The sequence below is a fragment of the Anser cygnoides genome, chromosome 2 (genome assembly GCF_040182565.1).
Source record: "Anser cygnoides isolate HZ-2024a breed goose chromosome 2, Taihu_goose_T2T_genome, whole genome shotgun sequence".
NCBI classification, from domain to species: Eukaryota; Metazoa; Chordata; class Aves; order Anseriformes; family Anatidae; genus Anser; species Anser cygnoides.
The window spans coordinates 121578095-121604377 of NC_089874.1; the positions used below are offsets into that span (position 1 = coordinate 121578095).

Consider the following 26283-nt stretch of genomic DNA (forward strand, 5'->3'; position numbering starts at 1 on the left):
AATCCTCTGGTGAAAATGTCCCTGCAATTCTGCCTGAGCAGGGGTTTGGACAGGCTGACCTTGAGAGATCCCTTCCAAACCTTAACTGTCCTGCGATTCTGACACCACTTGAGCATGTTAACACTGAATTGAATTCTTTGCCAGTAGCTACTTGGAATACAGGACTAGACTTTCCCTTACTCCTCAGTATTATATATGGATGTTGTTAATACAAGTGATTTAATTACACTGAGTGCTAAAGGAAGTAACTGTTTAACATTTCTAATTTATCATCATTGCTTTAGGACTGTGGAATGGCTTGTAAAGTGATATTAAGACACTGTGACCTTAAAACACAGCACCGAGATAGCTTACTGAAGTTTAATAGCCAAATCTAACTTGAAAAGGGAACAGGTCTTGTGTGGTGAATGCTCCATTTCTAAAATTACTAAAATTAACCTTTGTACAATATGAAAAAGTAACTCCCTGTATTACAGCTTATTAATGAAAAATCTACCAGAATGAGTAAGCACTACAAACTACTATTCAATTTTTGCTGTTTACAGCCAACGTGGTTTCCAGCTGAAACTCCACAGAAAAAGAAGGGCTGGAATATTGGGTATGTAGGAAGTCTTGTACTACAAAACAGCACAGAATAATTTTGCAGAGCGAAGGGCATACTTTCCAGTCCTGCTATACAACATATGTAACGGCAGCTATATTTAGGGAAACACGTATACTTCTGTGTATGCTTAATCAGTCTTACTCATGCTTAATCAGTCTTACTCATTGGCCATCTTAAGATTCAAATGAACCACAAATGAATTCTTAACAGCACAAGCGCCTGACTGGAGACGTACAGCAGCAGAGGTGCAAAAGCCACGTAACTCTCAGAGCACTCAAACAGATACAGACTTCCAAGATTTTTTTTTTTAAAGTCATTTTAAATTATCACCTCCTTTCTGTTTAAGTCTACAGGATAAGATTTGCTCTTAATCAACTTTATCCACTCTTCATGTTACTTTTTGCACTTCAAAATATAGTTGCTATTGTTAAAAGCCAGACTTACAGACTAAATATATATTAGCAGTAGCACAAGAGGGTTTGTTTTTAAAAAAGTCAAATACATTTCCAACACACAGCCACACACAAAACAATGAAAGAAATCTCTCATGACCTAACTAATTCCCGGCCTTCCCCTACCACTTCTGAATATGCTGTTCCTCCAAATTATATAGCTATATACAAAGTTTTATTATGGAGCAAGATGAAACACATAGGTGGTGCATAACAAGCATAGTTTCAAGAACCAGTAAGGCTGTGACATACAAAAAATATGTAAACTAAATTTTTTTCAATGACTGTTCAGAATCATTACTGAATATGTTAGGAGTTTGTTTGACAGACTTTCCATTTTGAATATACATAGATTATAAAATGAAACACATGACAAATATTCCTAAAAACCAAAGCCATTGCTAGTTATTTATATTTTAGAAGTATGATGTCATGTAAAAATAACAGCTATATCCTGGTATTCTTTTAAGTGGCAGATATCAGCAGGGAAGGACTTTTTTCTGCCCTCATGGTTTGCATTACAGTACTTTATTTTAATCAAAGTATTTAGGCTAAACACAAGTTCACACTCAGAAATTGCTTGTGTGTTTCTTGGTTCTATAAGCATCAGTCACGTTTTTGTCTATGATAAGATAGAAATCAGAAGGAAATCAAGCAAACTTTTGTAGCACCATGCATCACTACTGCTACTGTCCACATAAAAGTTACATATAATTTCAATCTGCACAAACAACTTTGACTAATTTCAAATGAAAGCACAGACTTTTAAGACAAAGATAAAATGATTTTATTTTGTTAAAAAATTCCCAGTATGGAGTTGTACACTCAGGAAGATAATCCAAGCAGCTGAAATGACCTAATGTCATCCAAAATGTAGCAAGATAGAGACCTTGGTGCTGTCTTAAAGGTTGGAGTACCAGAAACACAATTTAATTTTTGAATGCCCTAAAAGTAGAGTTTTGTAGGTGCATAGTTCTGTAAGCCCGTAATAAAGTTGACAGTTTTATCCAATCTAGAACTTCACAAACACATCCTTCTCTCCATGAAGGATCTGGGGAACCTTTTACTTATCTTTGAAGTAGGCAATTCAATAATGGCAGAGTGGGATTTACATTGTAGTGCTGAACTACACACTATTATGCAGATCCATTGCTACTCAAGGAGTAACCATTCTCCTAGAAATAGAAGGACTCTGTCTCATAGCTAGGCCTAGTGGCTTCTAGGAGATGAGTCCCTAAAAGACAAATAAGGCTCAAAGGAGTAGGAAGATTATCTAAGGACTGGAGAAATTTTTTCAGTGGAGTAAAAGTATCAAGGCAACTGAACACACAGCTTATTAGAAGGAATGAATAGTGCTATGTGTGTACCTTCGCAAACCACTTGACCCAACTGACTACAGGACCTTTAAACTTGCTTTATAGATTAATGTTATTTACATATTTGACACTGGGTAATGCTCAAGTATGGTAATATTGTTCCTGAAGAACAAGGAACTTTTTTTTTTTTAAACTAAGTAGCTTTAAAAAAGTCCATCCATCAACTAGCAAATTTAAGAGTCAGGTTGGAAAGACACTTGGCGAAATGCCATCCTATTTTCCAGAGATTAACTTAGTTTTATTTTAATCAAAGGTGAGATACAATTCCAAGTCTACGCATTTCCCAATTTAAAAAAATAAAAATCTGAATTTAATTTTTGTTTGTTTGCTTGTTTTAAAGTAAATCAGACACAGGATTTTCTGGGTATTCAAGTGAACTAGCTAGTCTGAAGAAATAATATTTTCAACATACGGGCAGAAGCATCGACATTTTCATGTGATCATTTCTTTATCTTTTCTTTTCCTCAACTTTATACCTTCCAAAGACAACTGATATAATTATGTAACGATAATTTAAGTCCTAGACATAAGCTTATTGTTGAATCCAGAATTTCTCTTTCAGCTGGTTACTCATTTGTGGTGCGTCTTCTTATAGTATTATTGAAAAAATAAAACAGAATAAAGTAGACTATATTTTTAAAATGTAGCCAGTATAATTGTTTTTAAAAATGTCACATTATCAGTCTTATTTGCTAACAAAATTAGCATCTACCTACTTAAGCTCTTTTTATTATTACAAGGCAATTACTGAATGTTGTTGAACACTAACTCCTTCTGGTGAAAACGTAGTTGTAATGAAACTTTTTTTGAGTAATCAGCTAAAAGCTGCAACAGATTAACATGAAATAAACATTATAGAAAGTTAATATTTAAAAGGCACACAAATACTTCAAACATACAGTTTCAAATCTTTATTGTTTTAAAATTCTACATGTCTTTTACAATTACAATAATTTGTTACTTAAATGACTCTTGTATGGGTTAATGTACAATGAGTTTTTTCCTGAAACTCAACCATGAAATACAATTTCATCAATATGATTTTTCTAAATAGATTAATACAAGATTTCTGGTTTGTTGGGAAGAACAAGCACTTCACTTTGAATAAACAGCACGTGAGTCTTCCCTTCAGAATCTGTGTGATCAATCCATCGAAAGTGCTTTTGAAGATTGCAGATCTAACTGTGACTGATTTCCAAAATCAGTCCATCAAATTACTTTTTTTTTTAAACATTAAAGAACATTTTCATGTAATGAAACAAGTTGCAGTAGTTATTTTTATTCATCTACTGAGGCAAACTCATGTTGAAGAAAAATTATATGATTATCTGCATGCAATGAACACTCCTCTTTAAATAGTTGATGAATTTTACACATATAAAGAATCTGTTAAAGAGTGCAAGTACTTTGATAATGATTTCACAAAAGGACATATGCTGGTAATAATGGTAACTAACATTTAACACCTAAATACAAGCTAATGTATATTTAACAGGCAATTAACATGGCTAGCAAACCATGTTGCATGTGGTTGCCCTTTCAGAAAATGAACTCATTTGGTCCACACTCCTAAAGTTATCTGGGTAAAAAAATTGAACAGGGCCAGAGATTCTGATGAAATTCTTGTTTCTAAAATGTGACCTGTTAAAAAGTAAAAGCAGTACATCAGTGAAGTATCTTGTCACATGACCTCAGTATAAAAACATGGCCTGGTATTCGGAGCGATGAACAAGCACTGAAGGACAAGTCAAAAAAGAATGGAGACAAAATGAACTGAAATTCTGTTGCGTTATACTTTCTTGTTCCACGGTACTGCCTTCACTCTGTAGAATTTTGTACCCAAAGGAACTTTAAATCTGTTTTGTGCCTACAAAAAAAAAAAAGCACATCAGAAATGTAATCAGAGGATTATTTTTGTTTTTTGTTTTAAATAAAAACTGACTCCCATCCCTCTAAGTTTGCCAGACCCGGGCAAGGTTCCTCTGTATCTCTTCATACTAAAGTATTGCCTTATCTGGGTCTCCAAAGATACCTCATCATTTTCCCTGATTCCAGTAAAATTCTGATGGTTTCAAGGTACCAAAATCTTACTAGGAACTGAACGGAAGTTTAGGAATTGTACCCTACAGATCATTGAAATATTATTACACAGGGTTGATGGAAATAGTCACTAGGATCCAAACATAAATATGAAGTTTAATCACACAGGCAGGTTTTCCAGAGGCAAACCTACCCAAGCCACTTGCTCACTTACTCTTTTTTTCTACTTCCCCTTCTCTCTTGCTATTCACTGACTCAAAAAATATAGCAAGAATGGCAGAACCCTGGACAATCTCTATACTGAAGTACTCATTATGTGAAGAGTATAGTTTTTATAATTGGTACAAACATTTCATCTGTTTTTCTTCTCTATTAATGTAATCAGATGATGTTTCTATTCCAATTTGCTTACCTTTTTTGCCTGGCAATATTCCTTTTCCATAACTTTTCCTAGCACCCAAGGTCTCCTAGATGCACCTGAAGCTAAAGAGACAATATGTTTATTATTTTGGATAGTCAGCTACAGACAACAGGACACTATATTAACTATAGTTAAATATTATTTGTTAACATTCTCCTTGAAAACATGAATTGTCCAAAAACCATATAAAAAAGTTAAAGCCATGAAAAAATAAGAAATTCAAAGGTGTCAAAATGGGGTTACTGGCATTTTCAAATAAAAACGTTTCAGTTCAAACTTTATTTGAAAAATTAAAATCAGCAAGGAGAAAACCAAATCAAAATTGAAAATTTAATGACTCAGAATTATTCTAGTCAACCTTGTTTGACCTTTTAGTCAGATTTAGGGTGAGAATTTCTTGATGTATTTCAAAAGATTTAAAGTCTTCCATATAAAACTTTCAGCATTTATAGATTCCAGTAAGAGTAAGGACGTGTACTTGTCTATTATTCCAAGAAATTATATATATTTTATCAATGATCATGGCATGAATAAAGTATCAAAAACAGACTGAAGGAACATGCTCTGCATAATCAGTGCTTTCTAAACACATCTATGAAAAGCTGGATCTAGTAACTAGAACATAAGTCACTCAAGAACCGGTGTTTGAAGTTTTAATCTTACTCTTCAAAATTAATTTGGCTATTAATAATAAAGCAGATTCCATTCTGCTCAAAGCTCCTACATATCAGTAGAACGTATTCATATCTGACCTGAACGCTGTACAACAATATATTGTGATTTAAATACTAGATGATTTTTTTTTGAATTTGCTTGTCTTGTGGACTTCATTAAATTCACATAAATTAGAAAGATGCCATCCATTCCTGAAATTTGCAAATTAAAACTTCCATATCCAGACAATGTGTGACAAAACAAATCCTGCAGTCTTCCAACCAATTTCAGCATCATCCTAACATTCTAAGTGTTCTTAATGGAGGACTATGACAGCCTAAGTCCCTGCCACTTAATGTTGTAGAGATCTATACAAAAATATTAACAATTTATACGTGTTGGTACCAAAGGTCAGATTTATGTTGTTTTTGGCAGACCTTAAAGCAATAATTTGTAGTACCTAGGTCCACACCAATTCTGATCTGTCACAAATAATACTGAAGTAACCTTTATTTCATTTTCCCTACTTTTCTGATACAGAAATAGAATCAAGACACTGTTTCTTGAAATGCTGAGCTAGAAATAAATGTGTTCCAAAGGTAAGTCTTCATGGTTGTTTTACGTGCAGTTTTCTCAAGCTTAACACTACCTCTGGTTAGCAAGTGGTAAGGACGGAACAAACTAAGTCTGTTCAAAAACAGAGTTCAGTGAATTGCATACTCAGAATAATATACAAACTGAAATGGCGGTTACCTTATGTATGTAAACCAACAGTAAGAAAGTCAGTCATATTTCACAGTTACATATGCAATGCTAATGCCATTGTTAGACTGTATTTGAGACTGTATTATATCTGTAAGATAGGAATTCTGCCCAGACATGTAAGAGAAAACATACAGCACGGATTCTTCAATAGTTTCTGAATTCAGTTAGAACTTTGTGGTCTTATCTTTCATTGTAACTGAAATACATAACGAGGTCTGCTGCTTGAGTATAAATTAACAGCTTCTGACAAGCAACAGCAGATATACATCTTCACTGATAAGTCAGAATTAATAAAGTTCCTTTTGATGCATGTTCTTAGATATTTCTGCAACAAAGATTTTTGAGTATGGTGGGATGGGGAGGTTTGCAAAACGTAATTAGGTGTGATAGATTAAAGACATTTACATGAATCTATTTAATTTAGCACAGTTTATTGTAATGCACTAAACATTGTTATTTTTCCTGATATCTGAAAGATTAATACTTCAATTTAGTTAAGTTTACGTAGCTGCCAAAAATTGCCAATGAATAACCTGAAGATTAAACAAAGGAAAAAGCAAATGTACCACCAACCTGGACATAAACAAAAGGTATAGAAACTACTCTCTGAAGAATAACGAGTCCTGCTAAACACCACGTAAATACAGTGGAAAAAAATTATCAGCAAAAAAATTGCTTACAAATCCCCCTATACTAGAGCTTACATTTTATTATAGACACATATTTAGGGCCGTGAATACATGAACCTAAATTCAAGTCACTTCACAGAAGATGAGTTAGAAAGACAACACATTTTATCCAAAGACAATCTTTAAAGAGAGTCATAAAGTCACATATTAAAAATAAGAACTGAGTATGCAAAGTTTTGACAGAAATGTTACAATGAGATTTCCATCATTTATCGGCAGTCCTGGCTATCGGGGGAGGTCCCAGTTGACTGGCAGCTAGCCAATGTAACGCCCATCTATAAGAAGGGCCGCAGGGCAGACCCGGGGAACTATAGGCCTGTCAGTTTGACCTCAGTGCCAGGAAAGCTCATGGAGCAGATTATCTTGAGGGTCATCACGCGGCACTTGCAGGGCAAGCAGGCGATCAGGCCCAGTCAGCATGGGTTTATGAAAGGCAGGTCCTGCTTGACGAACCTGATCTCCTTCTATGACCAAGTGACGCGCTTGGTGGATGAGGGAAAGGCTGTGGATGTGGTTTACCTTGACCTCAGTAAGGCTTTTGACACCGTTCCCCACAACATTCTCCTCAAGAAACTGGCTGCTCGGGGCTTGGACTGGCGTACGCTTCGCTGGGTTAGAAACTGGCTGGATAGCCGGGCCCAGAGAGTTGTGGTGAATGGAGTCAAATCTGGTTGGAGGCCGGTCACTAGTGGCATCCCCCAGGGCTCGGTACTGGGGCCGGTCCTCTTTAATATCTTTATCGATGATCTGGATGAGGGCGTCCAGTGCACCCTCAGTAAGTTTGCAGATGACACCAAGCTAAGTGCGTGTGTCGATCTGCTCGAGGGCAGGAAGGCTCTGCAGGAGGATCTGGATAGGCTGGAGCGATGGGCTGAGGTCAACTGTATGAAGTTCAACAAGGCCAAGTGCCGGGTCCTGCACCTGGGGCGCAACAACCCCAAGCAGAGCTACAGGCTGGGAGATGAGTGGCTGGAAAGCTGCCTGGCCGAGAGGGACCTGGGAGTATTGGTTGATAGTCGGCTGAATATGAGCCAGCAGTGTGCCCAGGTGGCCAAGAAGGCCAACAGCATCCTGCCTTGCATAAGAAACAGTGTGGCCAGCAGGTCTAGGGAAGTGATTGTGCCCCTGTACTCGGCTCTGGTGAGGCCGCACCTCGAGTACTGTGTTCAGTTTTGGGCCCCTCACTACAGGAAGGACATGGACGTGCTCGAGCGAGTCCAGAGAAGGGCGACCAAGCTGGTGAGGGGTCTGGAGAACAAGTCTTACGAGGAGCGGCTGAGGGAGCTGGGCTTGTTCAGCCTGGAGAAGAGGAGGCTCAGGGGCGACCTTATCGCTCTCTATAGGTACACTAAAGGAGGCTGTAGAGAGGTGGGGGTTGGTCTGTTCTCCTATGTGCCTGGTGACAGGACGAGGGGGAATGGGCGAAAGTTGCGACAGGGGAGTTTTAGGTTGGAAGTTAGGAAGTACTTCTTTACCAAAAGGGTTATTAAGCATTGGAACGGGCTGCCCAGGGAGGTGGTGGAGTCACCATCCCTGGAGGTCTTTAAAAGACGTTTAGATGTAGAGCTTAGCGATATGGTTTAGCGGAGTACTTAGTGTTAGGTCGGAGGTTGGACTTGATGATCTTGAGGTCTCTTCCAACCTAGAAATCTGTGATAATGGGTTTTGCATTTGCTATCCTCATCAAATAAAAAAGAAACTGAAAACAAATTCCACATAATAATAGGCCTGAGACCTACACGATTACACACTGTTATTGCTGATACTGAATAGCTAAGTGGCCTGATAGAATGTTTTCCCTAAATGATCAAAAGATTGGCGAAGCTGCCCTATGAGGAAAGGCTGTAGGCAGGTCTTTTGACCCTGAAGAACAGAAGGCTTGGGCAGACCTCACAGTATTCCGGTACTTAAAGGGCAGCTGCAAAGAGGACAGAGGATCTCTTCACAAACAGCTACATGGAGAATGCAAGGGGCAATGGGTACAAGCTGCACTGGAAGAGGTTTGTCTTGATATAAGAAAAATGTTTTACAGTGAGAAGAATCAATCACTGGAGTCCACAGAGACGTGGTAGAATTCCCCATCACTACAGGTTTTCAAGATGCAACCATACAGGGTACTAGACAATCTCATCCAGGCTCCTTTATTCTACAAAAGGTTGGATGTGATGTTATTTTGAGGTCCCCTCCAACCTCGGCTGTTCTATGATTCTATGTTAATATACACTGGCTGTGCATAAAATTGGCATTTATTTATTACAGCTTGAAGATACAGATATTCTTTTCTATTTTTCAGAGATATCAATACCTACATGAAATTTTGATTTGAAGTGTTCTGTGTTGAAAAACATTTAGTATCAAATAGCAAAAGCTACAAAGAAAGCTAGTAGCTATTTATGTTACACACTTGTTGTATTTACCACATACGTATTTATATCACTTACTGTTAGAAATTTACGCGTTATTTGTAGGAAGACAAATATTGAAAATAATTTGACACTTACCACACTCACCTGGTCTGAGATCCAGTGCAGCAAGAGATTCTGAGTGCAAGAAATACAAGGTTGGACTAACAGTAAATAATACATAGTTGTCATGTCTTTCATCCAAGATTATTAGAACCAAATCGCCAACCTGAAAACTAGAGATATTAAGGAATTTAGTGAAAAAAGCACGAAAGTTTAAGACTACATAAATTACACGAAATATTTTTCCACATACTGCGCAGGATGAGATTAAGCTGCAAAGCAACACAGAATTTTTTACTTGTTATGCCAATTCATATACATTTTGTATATTCTGGAGTCAACAAAAACTCTACTGTTTAAAAAGTATGTTTTTGAAATGTTTTTCTATATCCATCAGCTCTTATTATTTTTTTCCAAAAGAACTGACAGCTTTGCTTTAAAATATAAACAAGAATACCTAACAAAATACTAAGGTCTTTTTTTAAATTGACTTATACTCACCCATACTTATGATGATGACGACTGTACCACAGTATTTACAAACAGCCTTTTGATGTTTTAAACTGTAGCTAATTTGATCACATATAAATACACATTTGATCACATAAAAATACTGCAAAGCATTTACGTAGATATCTTAAAATTTTAGGCACACAGGACAAAGAAGGGATGAAATATTCATCTGACTCTGACCAAAGGGATAAAAACAAAAATACTTTGGTGACTACATAAAAAGTTTCAAAAAGTCTCTTCACAGCAGGTTAACACAAGCCACAAAGTTTTTCAGCCAAGTGACAGAAGTCAGAGAATTTCTGTCTCCAAGTTGTTTCACGGTGCAAATGTGTTGGAAGTGATTTAATTACCCATGAATGAAATGAAGTCTGAAATGGCTACAAATTAAGCATTAAACCATGAGAACACTAAGAATAAATACTATTATACTATTACTATTATACTGAATGTGGGGGAGGAAGTGTCAAAGAAAGGGGGGAAACACTTCTTGGGGGGGGGGGCGGGTGGGGAAGGGCACAAAGATACTCAGGTATAGACAAGTATATCTGGAGAGAAATATAGCTCATATGCTTGAATGCACACTTTCAGATTAAGTAACACTTCCAGCTTTTCTCTCTGTTCTGATTATGATGACAGACTATGATGACAGACTATGACTCAAAAGATATTTCTCTTGGACAGGTGAATTCTTCTTTCATAATATTTTTCTTCCCAGAGAATACCATGAGAACTGCCATAATATTCAGATGCTCAAAGGAAAGGTTGATTCTGTACATACTGCCCTTGTTACAGTAAAAATGCAATTTGGTGCAGTTCAGAAAACATTATAGGAATAATCTGTATTTTTTTTTCCAAAAAATCACTTCTGATGTTCCTCAATCTCAAACTGAAATATTACTTGAAAACAACTGTCTGTAGCTTTTGAATTTTTCAACAATTGACACACGCACACACACACACAAGCAACAACTTCACATGTTAACAGTTCCATAATACCTAATATTTGAGTTAATTTCATTCTCTCAAGGTAAGTGGAAAGATTTTAGGAAAGTAGAATTCTACTGAAATACAATGGAGCACTATACAGATTCAGTATTAATAGCATTCCTTCTACTTTTTCTCAGCATGATTTCAGAAAGATAACAGCTAAACAAAAAGTAAATCTAAAAGAAAATACTGGATGCATTCTAGAAATCCCATGAAATACTAGCCTTATGAACAGCATAAAGAAAGGCAGGGAAATAAAGAAATCAAAAATTCAATAATGAATTCAGAAAGGCCTTTTTAAAAAGAAATGTTTATAAATTTTGATTTATGCTGAACTGGCATGGTTCAATAGCTGATGTGTGAGCTATAAAGATGATCTATACACCTTTTCATCAAAGAGAATGGACAGAAGAACTGTGACATTCTTTAACAACTTATTACTGAAGGCACATCCAACTATAGGAAAACAAATATGTACTTACTCTCTAATTGCTATTTTTTCAGAATGTCTTGAGGATACCGAAGACATGCTCTGGGACATCTATAAAAAAACAAAAAAGCTATAAAGAATTGGCAAACTATGATGAAATGTAAACAGCAGGCAACAATATGGTTGAAATCATTTGTTTTCAAACCTGCCTGCTCTTGTAGATCATGTTCACTCAAGAAAAGAGTATCTTTCTTTCAGCTTATTCTGTAGCAGCTTTTTTTAAATAACTACCTTTATGAAATAGCTGATATCTCCTTTGTTATTAACGAGTGCTTTACAGATCAGTGCTACTGAAAATTTGTTCTGGGTATACAGAAGATCTATGATATAGCTACACACCAACACAGAATCCACTGGCATTCTAAGAAGTCTGATGGTAAAATATTCGCCTTTAATTCAGTTTAAATTCCTCTAATACTGACACACAAACCAACTGTAACAAAGTAAATTAGATGCAAAAATGACCACATGTACATACACCATCAGCAGTAACCATGATATAATAAGAAATGAAAATGGGTAAAGCTACTGCTCTGTATTTACAAAGATATACCAACCCATATACAAGCAACTAGAAAGAGAAGCTAATCTGATGTAAATTTATGCAATTGTCTACACTTTGATAAGTGTCCTGTAGAAACTCTGATTAAAGGTTCAGTAGTTTTTCCATTGGTTCCTACTTTCTGGATCATTTATGTATAAATGGCTAGACAAATCAAGGTTACTGAATCCAGCACAACACAAAAAGCTCCTGACTTCCTGACTTTTGATGACCCTCTCAGCAGTTTTCTTTATGTAGTCCGACTGCAGATTCTTTTTTTCTTAGATTCATTTGACTCGCATAGTAATTCTCTTACTTGAAGAGTTGCATCTAGCAAGAAAAGTTGTCACCTGCTTATCATGTACTTAGATTTTTCTCTAAAAATATCTGAGAGTTTTCTTCAGATGTTAAGACTAAAGTTTTTCATTTAATTGGACTGTTAAATTTAAATTAAAATGCAAGCTAGCTTGTACCTTTTCATTTCTAACTTAAAGAAAAAGCACAGAACAAATGAGAGCATTAAATACATTTGTACTACAACTAGGCAAAGCTTAAGAATACTCTAACTAGAGTTCAAATAGCTTAAATTGTGATGGTTTTACTCGGGTGGGCAGCTGAACCCCACCACAACCACTCTCTCCCCTTCCTCAAAGGGAAACGGGGAGAAAACACGATGGCAAGGGCTCAAGGGTTGCGATAAGAATGGGGAGATCACTAATTATTATCCAGGGCAAAACAGACTCAACATATGGAAATTAATACAATTTATTGCCTATTACTAACAATCTAGAGGAGTGAGAAAAACTAAAACCACCTTCCTCCTGTAGGAGGTAGAAGAGGGTACCTCCTCCCCCCAGGCAGCACAGGGGAACAGGGGAATGGGGGCTGCGGTCAGTCCCTGACACTTGGTCTCCACTGCTCCTTCACAGTCCCTCTCTGCCCCTGCTCCCCGTGGGGTCCCTCCCACGGGATGCCGTCCTTCCCGAACTGAGCCTGCGGGGGCTGCCCACAGGCAGCAGCTCTTCAACAACTGCTCCCACACGGCTCCGTACCACGGGGTCCATCCCCCAGGAGCAAACTGCCCCAGCACGGGTCCCCCACGGGCGGCAGCTCCCCCCAGACCCCCTGCTCCTGCGTGGGCTCCTCTCCACGGGCTGCAGCTCCGGCCCGGGGCCTGTTCCTGCGGGGGCTCTCCATGGGCCGCAGCCTCCTCCAGGCCACATCCACCTGCTCCGTTTTTCTTCCTTTCTTAAATCTGCTCTCAGAGGCAGAAACATCATTTATTGGCTCAGCTCTGACCAGCTGCGGGTTCCTTTTGGAGCTGGCTGAAACTGGCCCTTATATAAAATGGGGCAGCTTCTGGACTCTTCTCAGAGAGGCCACCCTGAAGCTGCCCCACTACCAAAACCTTGCCATGTAAACCAAACACACAAATAGAAGTTTTTTCAAGCTCATATAAAGTAATGAAAATCCTGTAACAACATTCCTGTCATTAAAAGAAGCTCCTTTTTATCTTATATTGCTAAAAGAGGTAACCCAAAAACTTTACTGCAAAATCCAGTCACCTGTGAAGATTCTTTTATTATGCAGTACACCTTCTGGGTTCCTTATCTGAGGTAGCTGGATATAAATAAATATTGATATGTTAACGTTGATGTATATTTTAGCTTTAGAAGAGTATTGGGAAGGGGGTGAGAGAAAGGAGGAGGAAGAGACGACAAAATATTTTATTTTTGAAACAGCTGACCTACATGTAAGGAACTGAGAAGTTATGTTCTCATGCCCATTTAGAAATTAATTTTGAATAGATTTAGACACCAATGATCTGCTAATTTCTCCTATACAGCTTGTTATTAATTACACTAACAAAAATAATTTTGTATTTATCTTGTACAACACCAGACTTCCTTCAATTTAATTTTACTCTTAGATGACAAAAGATCCAGAATTTAATTCAGGATACTACAGAGAAGTTTGGCAGACTGTCCAGTGCATTTGTTATACAGAAATGCCTTGTGTGCACTTTAATAGCATTCTGAATAAACAAATATGAGGAAATGCTTTAAAAGGTGTGCAATCATTTATGATCTGCAACAGAAGGATTTTTAAGGACATGTTTTAATGTGGAATGGAAAGCTTTTGAAAAAAAAATCATTTGATACCTGAATGTGTAACAGGAGAACAGGAGGAAATTCTAAACCAAATTTCAATAGTATCCCAGACAGAAAACTGACTGCTGTTATGTAACTGAAGAAATTTAAACACGTTTGCTATGACATGTAACTTCATCCAACCACACAGATACCAGTTCTTACAAAATTCCTAGCTATATGTCAATATTTAAATAAATGGATATCTCCATGGCCAGTCCAACCACTCAACTGCCAGTAGAACTAACAATTTCCTGTATAAACTTTTTTTTAAATTAAGGTTAAGATCTGCTAGCAATACTATGCTGTAGCTAAATAAATCGAGGAGGATTCATAGCTCATGAATTAAAGGAACTCTGTCAGCATATTCTCTATCCTTCCTTAGGCATTGACTAATATTTCAGCATATAAGTTAAAAATGATGACTTAGTATTTTCAGTAGCTAAGCAAAATTAAAGTTTCACATTTGATAAAAATACAGATGCAGGTGGAAGGGTCTCTGAGTACTCTGAATGCTTTATTAGGATAATTAGATTTTTGGCTTATAACTTAAAAGCACTTTGTAACAGAAATGTGACAGAGCCAACAGCACTGTTGGATTCTAATGTGCTGCATCCCTATTTTGAAAATTAAAAACAAAAAATCCTCTAAAAACAAAAAATCCTCTAAAATGCTAACATCAAAAAACAGTTTTCCAAAAACAATCTCCAGGTCATTGCTAAATATGCTTAATGTGCAGGCATATATATAAACTTGTAAACTGGCTTTCAATCTACTGTTCTCAAAGACCTTGGTGACACTGAAATTTAGTCCCCCCACACCAAGGCTGGAGAGTCTGTGCTTTTGGGAAGAAGTCTCTCCAATCATATTCATCTGTTCTGTGGGAAAACTGCTAAACTGAGGTAACTCAAAGGTTATCAGATCACCAATTTGCCACTTGCATTACCATTTAAAACACTTTTGTAGTTAATAAACCACATTTTTATATTTGAACAAATTTTAACAAATTTAAAATTTGTAATCTTTTTAAGGTACTTAAAAGATGTGCATTGCACAAACACTTACCAATCTTTGATTTAATCTCTTATTTTCCTCTTCTTTCAACTGCAAAGTCTGAAAGAAAAATCTTACCTGATTAACTAATACAATTTGTACAGTATACACATCTTAAATAATGTTGACACTACCAGTTCCAGAGTAGTTGCACAATAGAAATCTTTACTTGCTTCAGTTTTAAAACAGTATCAAAACATATTTTGAATGAAGACTTGTGCAAAGATCAAAGGCCAGCAATTACTACTGTTAAACTATGCTTATCTCCACACACATTCTCCTTAACTTGAAAACATGCCATTGATAAAACAGAAAAAAATATATATTACTATTTTGTGGCTGCTAGCTACTAACCATGACAAATCCTTCGCAAGCAGAATACAGAATAAAACGTGCAAGTAGTCCTAATCAGAAACATCCAGTCACTCGCATTATGTGGTTCAACATTCAAGTTCTCCTGATGATCACAGAATTCAGTCTAAGTGATCCTAAAAAACTGAAGGCTAAAGACTGAAACTCGGGTTTCAATTTTGAAGAGGCAAAAAAAAAAGGCAACTAGAGAGGAGTTAAATATGACTAGATTGTTAAAAATGACCAGAACCTGAAAGATTTCAGTTTAATCACTGAGGATTAATTTAACTGTTTACGAATAAGTAAAAAGCTTATTTCAAACAGGTTCCATAATTTAATGTATGCTGAAAGTTACATTCAAAATAAAAGGTGTAACAGAAGTAAAAAAAATTAATATATATTATTTGGGAGAGGCAGGGAAGCAAGTCTTACGTTTAAACTTACAAACCTAACCTGCACGTTAAATAAATAATGTAGGAGCATTACTGTAAAGTCAGAAAATCGTAATATGAACATTCAAAACAGGTGTTATCTCACTTTTTACAGAAGCAAAATTAGGATTATAATGCATCCCAGGTAGAACTAAAATCATCGAAGTAGTAACAGTCTAAGAGTAGAAGTAACCTGTTTCCAAAGGAAACGCATAAAACCAACCTTGATTCACGTCCAACTGTTTTGGGATGCCTTGATTTGAAAATGCAAACTATTTTTTCCATGGTAAAAAATTCCCTAGATCAATGAACTGTTACTCCAAAAGAAGAAATACTACACATGACTCATTTATCCCAAAATCTATATAAACAGAATGAAGTATAAATGAGCATTAAGTTAGGCCTCGTATAAATACAGTGTATTAATACTTACTTTGAATGACTTCACTTATACCAATCTGAAATTCATACAAACAGAAAGCGTTCCTCGAAATGATATTTATAAGCTTTGCTGATGCTATATTGCACCAGAGTACATAACAGACATTTATAATAATTAGCTGTAATTCTTAATCTCACAAATAATCTACTCACTCTTTCTAACAACATGATCCTCTGTTTTTCTTCAGACATATGGACATTTTCACTAAAAGAGAAAAAAGAAAATGAGTACATTAAAAGCAGTATTTTTCCCCACACACTCTAAAGTGCTTCCCCCCCCCTTCTCATTCACGCACAGATGAATGCTGTCATTCTGCTAGCATGATAAGTAGCTTACCTCAGAGTTTACAGAATATTTTGGTACTAGCATTCCTAGTATATAGGCAGGGTATATATTTAGGAAAGAAAGAATCAGGAAAGAGAAGAATCGGGAAAGTAGCTGAGAAGCTGGGGGAGAAAAAACAAAACTACAGCACAGAAAGGTAGTTTAAGAATCAGCACTGATATTTCTGGCAGAACCTTTGAAAAAAAGGAAAAAGCTTTTTTTCCCCCTTCTATAATCCAGTGAATTTTCAGTTACTGATAAATAATAAGTTTGCAGTCATTTAAGAAGAATGGGGCCATTTCTGAATATTTCACAGGATTCAGCCCAAGATTTAGCCTAATTTCTACCAAGGGCAGGTATGTCCACTTCCCACTCATACATGAACACCGTTATGCAATCTACAGCAGTCACATGCTCAACCAACCATGAAGTTTCTTGTGTCTGATATGAGTCAGCCACTGTTCAAAAGATATGCCAAAAAATGCAAACACTCTACTAGCTCATCCTAGGTCAATTACAATTACTCTTAGCAATTAGAATTGCTCTTCTTCCACTTGATTTATATTTCATACACCTAGATGTAGTTTTCTACCTTATAATTGCAAGGCCCTTAAGGCTGTCTACTTCAAAGCCATCAAAACCACGCATTTCTGATGACTGTGATGCCACAATTGTATGTGTACATTTAAAAGAAAATTCTTAGTAATAATATCAAAGGTGGAGGGAGTGTTAAACATGCTCATTTGTACATTAGAACACCCAACAGCGCACACAAAGAATGAGAGCATGCTTCGTGCAATTCTACTACGATGCCCCATACTTACTGCACAGCCATCATACTGGTTTCCATTGTGGAATCCATTCTCCCTTCAGCTGCAATGTCAGAAGCCAATCTATCTGTGTCAGCAGGAATATCAGCTGCACATGCTCCACAAGCTTCTGAAGCTGCTGCTAAGTAGGTTGACGGAGAAAGATTACTACTTCTCAGCTTATTAACTTGTTCTTCAAGCTTTTTCTTTTCTTCAAGTAAACGAGCTCGATCTTCAGAAAGTGTTTCAATCAAATCTATGACACAAATAAATCAAAATTCCTTTAATAATAGCAGAACTAAGGAGCAAAACCAACCTGAAGCAAATGGAATTGTCCTAATAGAAAAGAAATACTTTCACAGTATGCTTACCCTTATCTTTTTCTTGCTGTTGTGTTAGCATTTTTAATTTATCACTAAGATCATTAATTATATTTTCTTTCTTCATTTTTTCTCTTGCCAAAACAGTGTTAAAGTTGGTCTGAAAACATAAAAAAGGATTACTGAAGTAGGAAATGTATGAGACAAGTAGAGCAAGAGAAGAGAGAAATGTAAAACAAAGGCCCAAGCAAGAAATAAGCTATTTGTTTTGATGCCATACTGAGGAAATTTTAGGCATTGGAATGGGTTGCCCAGGGAGGTGATGAAGTCACTGTCCCCAGCGGTGTTCAAGGAAAGGTTGGATGTGGTGCTTAGGGACATGGTTTGGTGGGTGATAATGGTGGTAGAGGGATGGTTGGACCAGATGGTCTTAGAGGTCTTATCCAACCTTAATGATTCTATGATATGAATCCCTCTACTAACCATTACACCCTCATACCTCTTACTTTTAGGGCTGTGGTGATGAGAAACAAAAAATTAACAACCATCTATTAAGAGGATATTTTAAATCACAATTTCACTCAGGTGAATTTTAGGAGCCAGTCATGACCTTGATTAGCTTTAGATTCTCTATTTCTATTTTTTCTATTTTTTTTTTCTATGCCTACTCATCTCTCTTAAATCACAATTTACTTAACTGGTTATAGAACTTATATAGTGCATTGCAGACTTTACTAAATGTCTGTCTAATAAAACTCACATGACATAACACATCACAAGCATAAGCATAAGTAAAAACTTAAGTAACATTGCTAAGGTGAAAATGACATCAAGTATGAGGTTAAATACACAGAGAAATCGGCAATCATTGGAGGCAATGTAAGTCTTGTAAGTTTTCAGCACTGGTGGATATGTTTATTTATTTTTAATTAGGTTCTGTATTTCATTGGAATTTGATGTTAATGCTTTCCCTACCATGCTCTGCTGCATGAATGAAGATTATTAGATAATGAGGAAAATGGCATACTAAGGCAGATTCCAGCACAAAAAGAAATCTTAAAATTATCAAAGTAATCTATAAAACATCCCTATTAACTATGTATGGCTCACTTCAGTATTAATGTCTGCAGTCCAAAAGTTTCAAAAATACTCTTTTCCTTATAACTGTCTGATTTTCTGCTCTCTGTACCAAGTGATTCAAAGTTCATTCACCAAGCTGATTGATTACTACACTCTCTGACCTTATTTGATCCTATTATAACTAAAGTAAGTAGAGGTGCTTAAAACAGAAAAACCTTTCTTAGTGGTTAAACGCTAAGCTGTAGATAATAGCTGTTACTAAGAGAGATTTAATTTCAGAACTGAGCACCTCTACAAAATCAGAGATTCACGACATTTTAAAAAGAAAAAAATGCACCATTAAAGATATTCTAATAATTAAATCAGTGTAGTATGAGTTTGTATCAAGGTGAGGAATACATAGAGTTGTTTAATATAGGTTTAGAAAGAAGTAAAAGATCACATTTGCTTTGAACCTCAAACACCATCTGCCCAGGCTAATAAAGGATAAAAGCCATTAAGTAGCATTCCAAATCAATTAGTATTTCAAAGCTTTAATCATGTATTGCACAGAATAACACTGTTAACTTAAACTGCACTTAAGTGACATCTTTCTGGAGTTCAATATATTAACAGATACAATTTACAGAACTAGCATAACAACACAAGCAAAAGTGACGGAAGAACAGTACTTGAATCTGGATTGCACATTTCACAGATAGTTAAGCAATTAACAAACAAACCATGGAGTGCTGAATTTCATTAACACATCATATGACTCCACAAAACAGTACAAATTCTGAATGTGTGTTACATAGCAAAAAAGAAGTCCGTATTTTCAAAACAGCAAAAGAACACATTCTCACAGGAGGGAAAGTAACAAAGAATCAACTTTACCTGCTGCTCTGCAGTTAGCGATGTTCTGATGTTCTGCATTTCTTCATTCTTTCTTCTCTCTTGTTCTTCAAGTTGCTCCAAGAATTTCATTTTTTCTTCCTGAAGCTTTTCTTGAAGTTCAGCAACCAAGCTTGATTCAGCAGATGATTCAGTGGGAGGACTTAAAAGAAAATGTTTAGGCTTTAAATTTATGTCATATACAGAGTCCCAGAATATATGGAAAGAAGGAAACACACAAATCAGAAGTCAGTTTTGAGACAGTTTTCTCTGAAATGTTTAACAAATACTGTAACTGTATTCCAATTAAGTCATTATTAATACTCCATTCTATTTTTAATCACGTACATCTCAACATATTCACACTCTTGGGCATTCTGTTTTCTAGTGCACTACAGTGACTATACTTTTGAAATTTTCTTGAGGGAGGGACTTTTTCCTTTTTGAACACAAAGGTATGGGAAGTGGTGAAACAAGAAACAATGACAGATCAATTCCATTGAGATTTTTAGCATGTCAAAATGCAAAGTCTACAGTACTGTTACAAAAATAAGCAATTCAGCAATAATTCAAAGGAATGCAGATGTAAAAGACAACACTGGCTTGCAGAATCTGAAGAACAGCAGTAATGATCATAAAGAAAAGAAAGCATTAACTGCCACTCAGGCAGAAAGATTAATAACAACATTAAACAGCTCTTGAAACAGTTTGGTTATACCACCATTGTGTACAGTATTGGGACAGACAAATCCCTTTTGTTCAGCAACTTTTGTGAAAACTTGTATTATTTTAAGTTTCAATTGTTCCACTACTCCAGTTATATTTTATATAAATTAAATTTCCCCAAACCTATCTACATACATGTGTCATTTTTAAATTTTTTTTCCCCCGGTCTCAGCAGCCTGCAGGGACAGTCTCCTGACATTAGGTAGACTGTGCTGAAATCAAAACACTGTGTGCGCTAATATACCAACTCCCAGAAGCACATCTAATCTAAAAATGCTTCAAGAATTCTTCACTGTATCATCCAGCACAAACTCACCTGTTTCTGCCATCAATTCTCCCTATCCAGTTAAGAGAGCTATGTAAAAGGTTGGCTGGGAAGCGTAAGGAGGTATGCCTGCATCTTACAATACAAACAAAAAATCATTACTCGTGTTATTCCAGGTTGCCTGAGTGCCAATCTAATGCACCAACCTAAACCCAAGACTGTTAGCTGCACCAAACCAAACCAGAGGTGTCATCTGCCTCGCAGATGAACTGAATGAACTCTCAACTCTTTGGAAAATGACACTCAAGTTCATTGTTATTCTAAGGATGCTCAGTACCTATGGCACTAGTTACAATGCCTACCTAACCTTTATTTTTCTTTCAGATATGAAAAGCACCTTTCTTCAGGGACTGGGGTTCCTCTCGCAAGTAAGCAGTGTACTACCGTACTTTAAGTCGACAAAGGACATATTTAGGAACACTGCCACTGCTCTACCACATGGGCATATACTGAAGATACAAAATATGATGCAGTAGCTAAGCACTCAGAAAGCCTGTCACAAGATGTAAATACAAAGGCCCTGAAAGAACTAAGTGCACACAGTGACAAAACAACCTTTTGAGATTTCAGAAGTCAGAGGGAAAACGAGCAGAGAACAAAATAAGTTGTGAGACACCCAGGCAAGTCTTTTTTTTTTTAATGCCAGAGAAAGCATTTTTGTGCTGGATTAAATTTAAATTTGTTTTTAAATAAATTAAAACCATCTGTAAGATACGACATGCATGCTTTATGGAAAAGCTTCACCACTGAGCTGGAAAATCCCAAGGCTGGAAGATATCAAATCGGTAATTCAGTTTTAAAACCAGTCAAAAGTCCTACTACACTTTTAATATTTTTTCAAAGTTATAAGTCTTTTAGCTAAACAAATTGCTTAATGACAGTAATTATAAAAATTGCATTGTTCAATTAATCTCTGTTAATCTAAGTTGGGAACAGTACATACTACATACATAAGAAAAATTAAATAGTTATGAATGCTTTGTACATATATTCTCTCTCCTAATCACAACGACTTGAACTCCAGGCACTTTATAAACAAAATGCATTAATTTTCATGTCTTAGTAATGCATGGACCATAAACATTTCTTTCTAGCTTCTAAATATTTTTGTTCACTTTCATGAAAGTTCAAAAATTAAGTTTCTGATACCAGTGCCACACTCAGATCAAATTCAACAATGCAAGTCCCTATCAGTGACTTCTGGAATGCTAGTGTAACATTGATCTTGAAGAAAAAAGCATTTATCTGACAAGCATTTAAGCAGGTGCCAAATAAAAGTTGTTTTCTACTGTTAAAAATTAACGGCTAAACAACAACCAAGTGAGGGTAACAAGTCAACTCAAGTTACTGACATAGCTTGGGTTTTAGGTACTTGAAAACCAAACAGCTAGACAGTGACTTTGAAATATTAAGACAGATTCACATAACATATGTGCCCTCTGGAGACGAAACACGTTGTGTCTTTATTCCTAAAGAAAAAGCCTAACAGCAGATTAAAGGCATAAAGAGCGGCCTTATTTTAACATCGCACTTTGAAAATTAAATCACTTGATAGAACGCATAACAAACTACTAACATGTCTTCAGACTGAAGCAGATAACATTTCTTTGAAATATATTGCTCTCCATTTCATCCAGTTTGTATAGTAATGCACACAGCTGTGTTCAGTTGTTCACATTTAAATGTCGGTCTATTTTTTAAATAAGTCTGATGACATAGCTACATCTTTTTCCTGTTGAGTCATATTTCTATAACTTCTACATGCATCAATACAAACAAAAGGAAAAGAACATAGTGCTTGATTTATTCATTTTTTTTCCTCCTCATTTCAGTGTATTTCATTAAATTTAAAGAATATTTAAAAACATAAGTTTTAATTTAATTGTATCCCGATCACTGAACCTTAATTCAGGAAGCACACTCATTTTGACCTTTTTAGTACATGGACACACAAACACACAGTAATACAACACTTAATGACAGATATTAGCATATCAAAATCCTTAGGTAATGGGGATGAAGTGGATATTTCAAGTGAAGTGGATGTTTCTATTTCTCTACACAGAAGTGAACTGTGTACTGGATTCTCTGCATAAACTCTCCCCATTTTTATTTTTTTTTTAAAAACATTACCTTGATATTTAAAAGGTGAATGCCAACTTAAGTTTGTGTTTGCGTTCTGCACTGTTCTTTTTATGTATATTCTGCTAATTTTATCACGGTTTTCACATTTCACGTACTTGATATATCATAATACCTAGAACAAAATGCTTCAATTGGGTATTGTACAAACAAGAATTATCTCCAGAGCTCCAAGACTCTACAGGAAGGTTAACAACAAGTTCTAGCATTTCAAACTAGAATATTGTTTCTAAGCCACAGTCGCATAGAAAAAGTCTAGTATTTCCATTATACAATATACAAATGTCTACTCTGTTGACAGGCATTACGAACTAGTAGGTAGATTAGAAATGGGAAGTCAGGAGAAGTAACGAGGATTTTATGGCAAGGATTTTTTTTCCCCAATTGGAAAAATACTGCAAAAATTAACAACGAAAAACAATTATGTTAGGATGTCCTTTAAAAGGAGATTGCCCAATAATGTTTCACCATAAAGCTCAAATGTAGGATCCTAGACTGTATAAACGAGGCAGCTAAAGTCCAGTTTTCAGTTGACCATGTTTTCTCACACATTTTTTTCATGGCAGCATTAGCATCACCATGAGAGTACAACTAGCCAATATATGAAAGTTACTAGCCTAAAAGCCATCCACTTCAAGCTCATACAGTGCTAGCGGCAGAGCAAAGGACAGGACAGTAGAGAGGCTGAGACCATCAAATCCTGAATTTCAAGCAACTGTGGAAGTGCTCCTTCAACAAAGCATTACAAGACTGAAATAAGAAATCTTCATTGCTGTCTGAAAATCATACTGTATAAAGTATGTTACAGTCTTTTAGACTAAATGCAGACACAGGAACATCACTACCTATAAAACAGAAATAACTTGAAACCTGAATAAAAACAAATCAGACAAACACTACTACAAACATGTAGAAATTTCACCTACTGCATAATGCATCACGAATATACCAGATTAATTACTTTAGAATACTAAGACAACACAGCAACTTAATTCTTACAGTACCTCTGATTTACTTGCATCTCAAGTTGTTGTATTTTTTCCAAAAGCCCTTTTTCAGCAGCTTCTCTCTGTAATTCAAACTCTTTACAAGCAGTTTGCACTGCATCCTCTTTTTCAGAATTGAGCTTCTGAATGAGCAACTGCCTGTCTTGCTCTTGGTTAGATACTAACAGTTCTTTCTCTTCCTTAAGCTTATGGATAATAGCTTCATATTTTTCCTGCTGCTCACAGAGTGCCATTTTTTCTGTTTTTTCCTTTTCTAAGGCATTCACTTCCAACTCTAACTTACTTTGTAGTTCTGTTATTTGCTCTGAAAGTCTTTTTTCTGCTTCACAAGTTTTTTGATGCAGAACTGTTACTTTGTTTAGTTCAGTTCTAAGCAAATTTGATTCTTCTTCATATCTGTCTACCAGCTCAGAAATGCACTGATCTTTCTCAATTGTCATTAGAGTTCTCAGTTCTGACAAGCCCACTTGATATTCATCACTGCTGATTTGTATCTTACTGTTTAATTTATCAATCTCTTTTTTTAAGTTTTCAGTTTCCTTATCAATCTGAGATTTTAAGGTCTCTTGTTGCTGGTTCCTGCTTTCTTCCAAGAGAAGCTTCATTTCATCAGTTTCTGCTTCTTTCAGGGCAAGTTCAACTTCTAATTTGCACCTCAAATCCGACAGATCTGAAACTTTCAGTTTTAACTCTTCTACCTGTTGTTGTTTCTCTTGTACAACTGCTGCATGAGATTCTTGCATTTGTTCAAGTCTATGCTGGTTCTCTTTTTTTAATTTATCTAAACAGTCCTTGTGCTCAGCTAGCACTTTCTCAAATTCCTGTAAATGTCTAGCTTGTAGGTTGTTTTCCAGTTCTTTTAAATGGCTTTGTTCTGAACTCTGCATTTCTGCCCTCAGGAGTTGTAGTTTTTCATCATTTTCAATATGAAGTTTTTTCAAGTCTTCAAGAACTATCTCACGTGACTGTCTCAGTTCCTTAATTTCACAATTTTGTGTCTCCATTTGGCATTCTAATTCATGTAATTTCTGATCTTTTTCATTCTGAAGGCAAACTACAGCTTCTTTTTCATTTTTCACCATCGCAAATTCATTGTTTTTATTCTGAAGTACTTCCTCAAGGCCTAACAAGTCACCTTTTAACTTTGTAATCTTTTTTTGGCTTTCTTCACCATCCTCCAGTAATTTATTAATTTTAGTTTCATATTCACTTTTCAAAGACTGTAGTTCTTTTTGATGTTTATCTTTTAGTGTTTTTTCAAGTGAAAGTTTTACCTTCTCAATAGTATTTACTATTTCTAATGAAGTGCATTTTAAAGAATTAGAAAAGTCACACTGTTCTCTTTGTACAAGTGTTCTAAAGTGGCAAAGATCTTCTTTTATACCTCTTAAATGTACCTTTGAATCTTGAGCAATAATCCTACACTTCTCCATGCAAACACTGAGAGGTGCATTTTCTACTGAAACGTCCTTTACACAAGAATTTGTGTCTTGCATGCGTCTACTGTCTATTGCATTGATAACTGAAGAATAAAGAGATTCCACCATCATTTCAGGACTTTGTGGATCACTTATTACATTAGGAGATACTGGATTTTCTTCTATTACAAATTCATTTACTGCTGACATAAAGTCAGATTCTGGACTTTCTGCTAATGAATCCAAGTCTAATGATCCTTGTTTAAGAGCTTGCTCCAGGTTCGGATGGGCAATAGTTTCAAAATCAAATGTATGAGCATCAATGCTGTCTGGTGACAATTCCTCTAATGGAGCTGGGGGACACACAGGAGGACACAGGGGACCCTGAAGACTGAGCGATGGAGGAGTTTTTGAAGAGGTAGCAACTGTGGTTCCTGTTGTACTTTCCATCCTTGGTGTAGCAGCAGATTGTGGCGATGCTTGACTGTTGGAGGCCTAGAATTTAAAGAACACAAAAAAGTATTTAAAGAGATTGGCAGAAGCATTGACAAATATTTTTGAATTGATCAATAATTACCAGGAAAAACTAGAATGAAGAAGTCAGCCTTATCTGTAAGGATCCGAAATAACTAAGACTGCAGTTTAACTAAAAATTGCAGAAATTGCAAGTGATAATTTTTAAAAAATTTGAAAATTGATCAAACAAATATTAAATGTCCACCTATATAGAAATCCTACATAAATCACGTACGATTGTGTTTGAGAAGTCTGAAACAATTTTGGATGAAAAATGAAGGAACTGGTCAGAAATAGATACCTTTTGTTTTCCAACAAT

At 36.0% G+C, this 26283-nt stretch overlaps 1 protein-coding gene across 3 annotated transcripts in view; it reads right to left on the reverse strand.

Moving 5' to 3' along the window:
• Positions 1 to 3328: 3328 nt before the first annotated feature.
• RB1CC1 (RB1 inducible coiled-coil 1) overlaps positions 3329 to 26283 on the reverse strand; it is a 77653-nt gene continuing 54698 nt past the window's right edge. For 2 of the 3 annotated variants that reach the window (XM_066992990.1, XM_048072422.2), the window contains 10 exons: positions 24028 to 25943; positions 19834 to 19993; positions 17929 to 18037; positions 17573 to 17813; positions 16577 to 16628; positions 15213 to 15260; positions 11449 to 11507; positions 9503 to 9639; positions 4885 to 4955; positions 3329 to 4299 (listed from right to left, as the gene is read on the reverse strand). In XM_066992990.1, the coding sequence (XP_066849091.1) occupies positions 4222 to 4299; positions 4885 to 4955; positions 9503 to 9639; positions 11449 to 11507; positions 15213 to 15260; positions 16577 to 16628; positions 17573 to 17813; positions 17929 to 18037; positions 19834 to 19993; positions 24028 to 25943 (2871 nt within the window). In that variant the 3' untranslated portion in view covers positions 3329 to 4221. The remainder of the gene's footprint in view (positions 4300 to 4884; positions 4956 to 9502; positions 9640 to 11448; positions 11508 to 15212; positions 15261 to 16576; positions 16629 to 17572; positions 17814 to 17928; positions 18038 to 19833; positions 19994 to 24027; positions 25944 to 26283) is intronic. The other variant, XM_066992991.1, reaches the window with a different exon arrangement.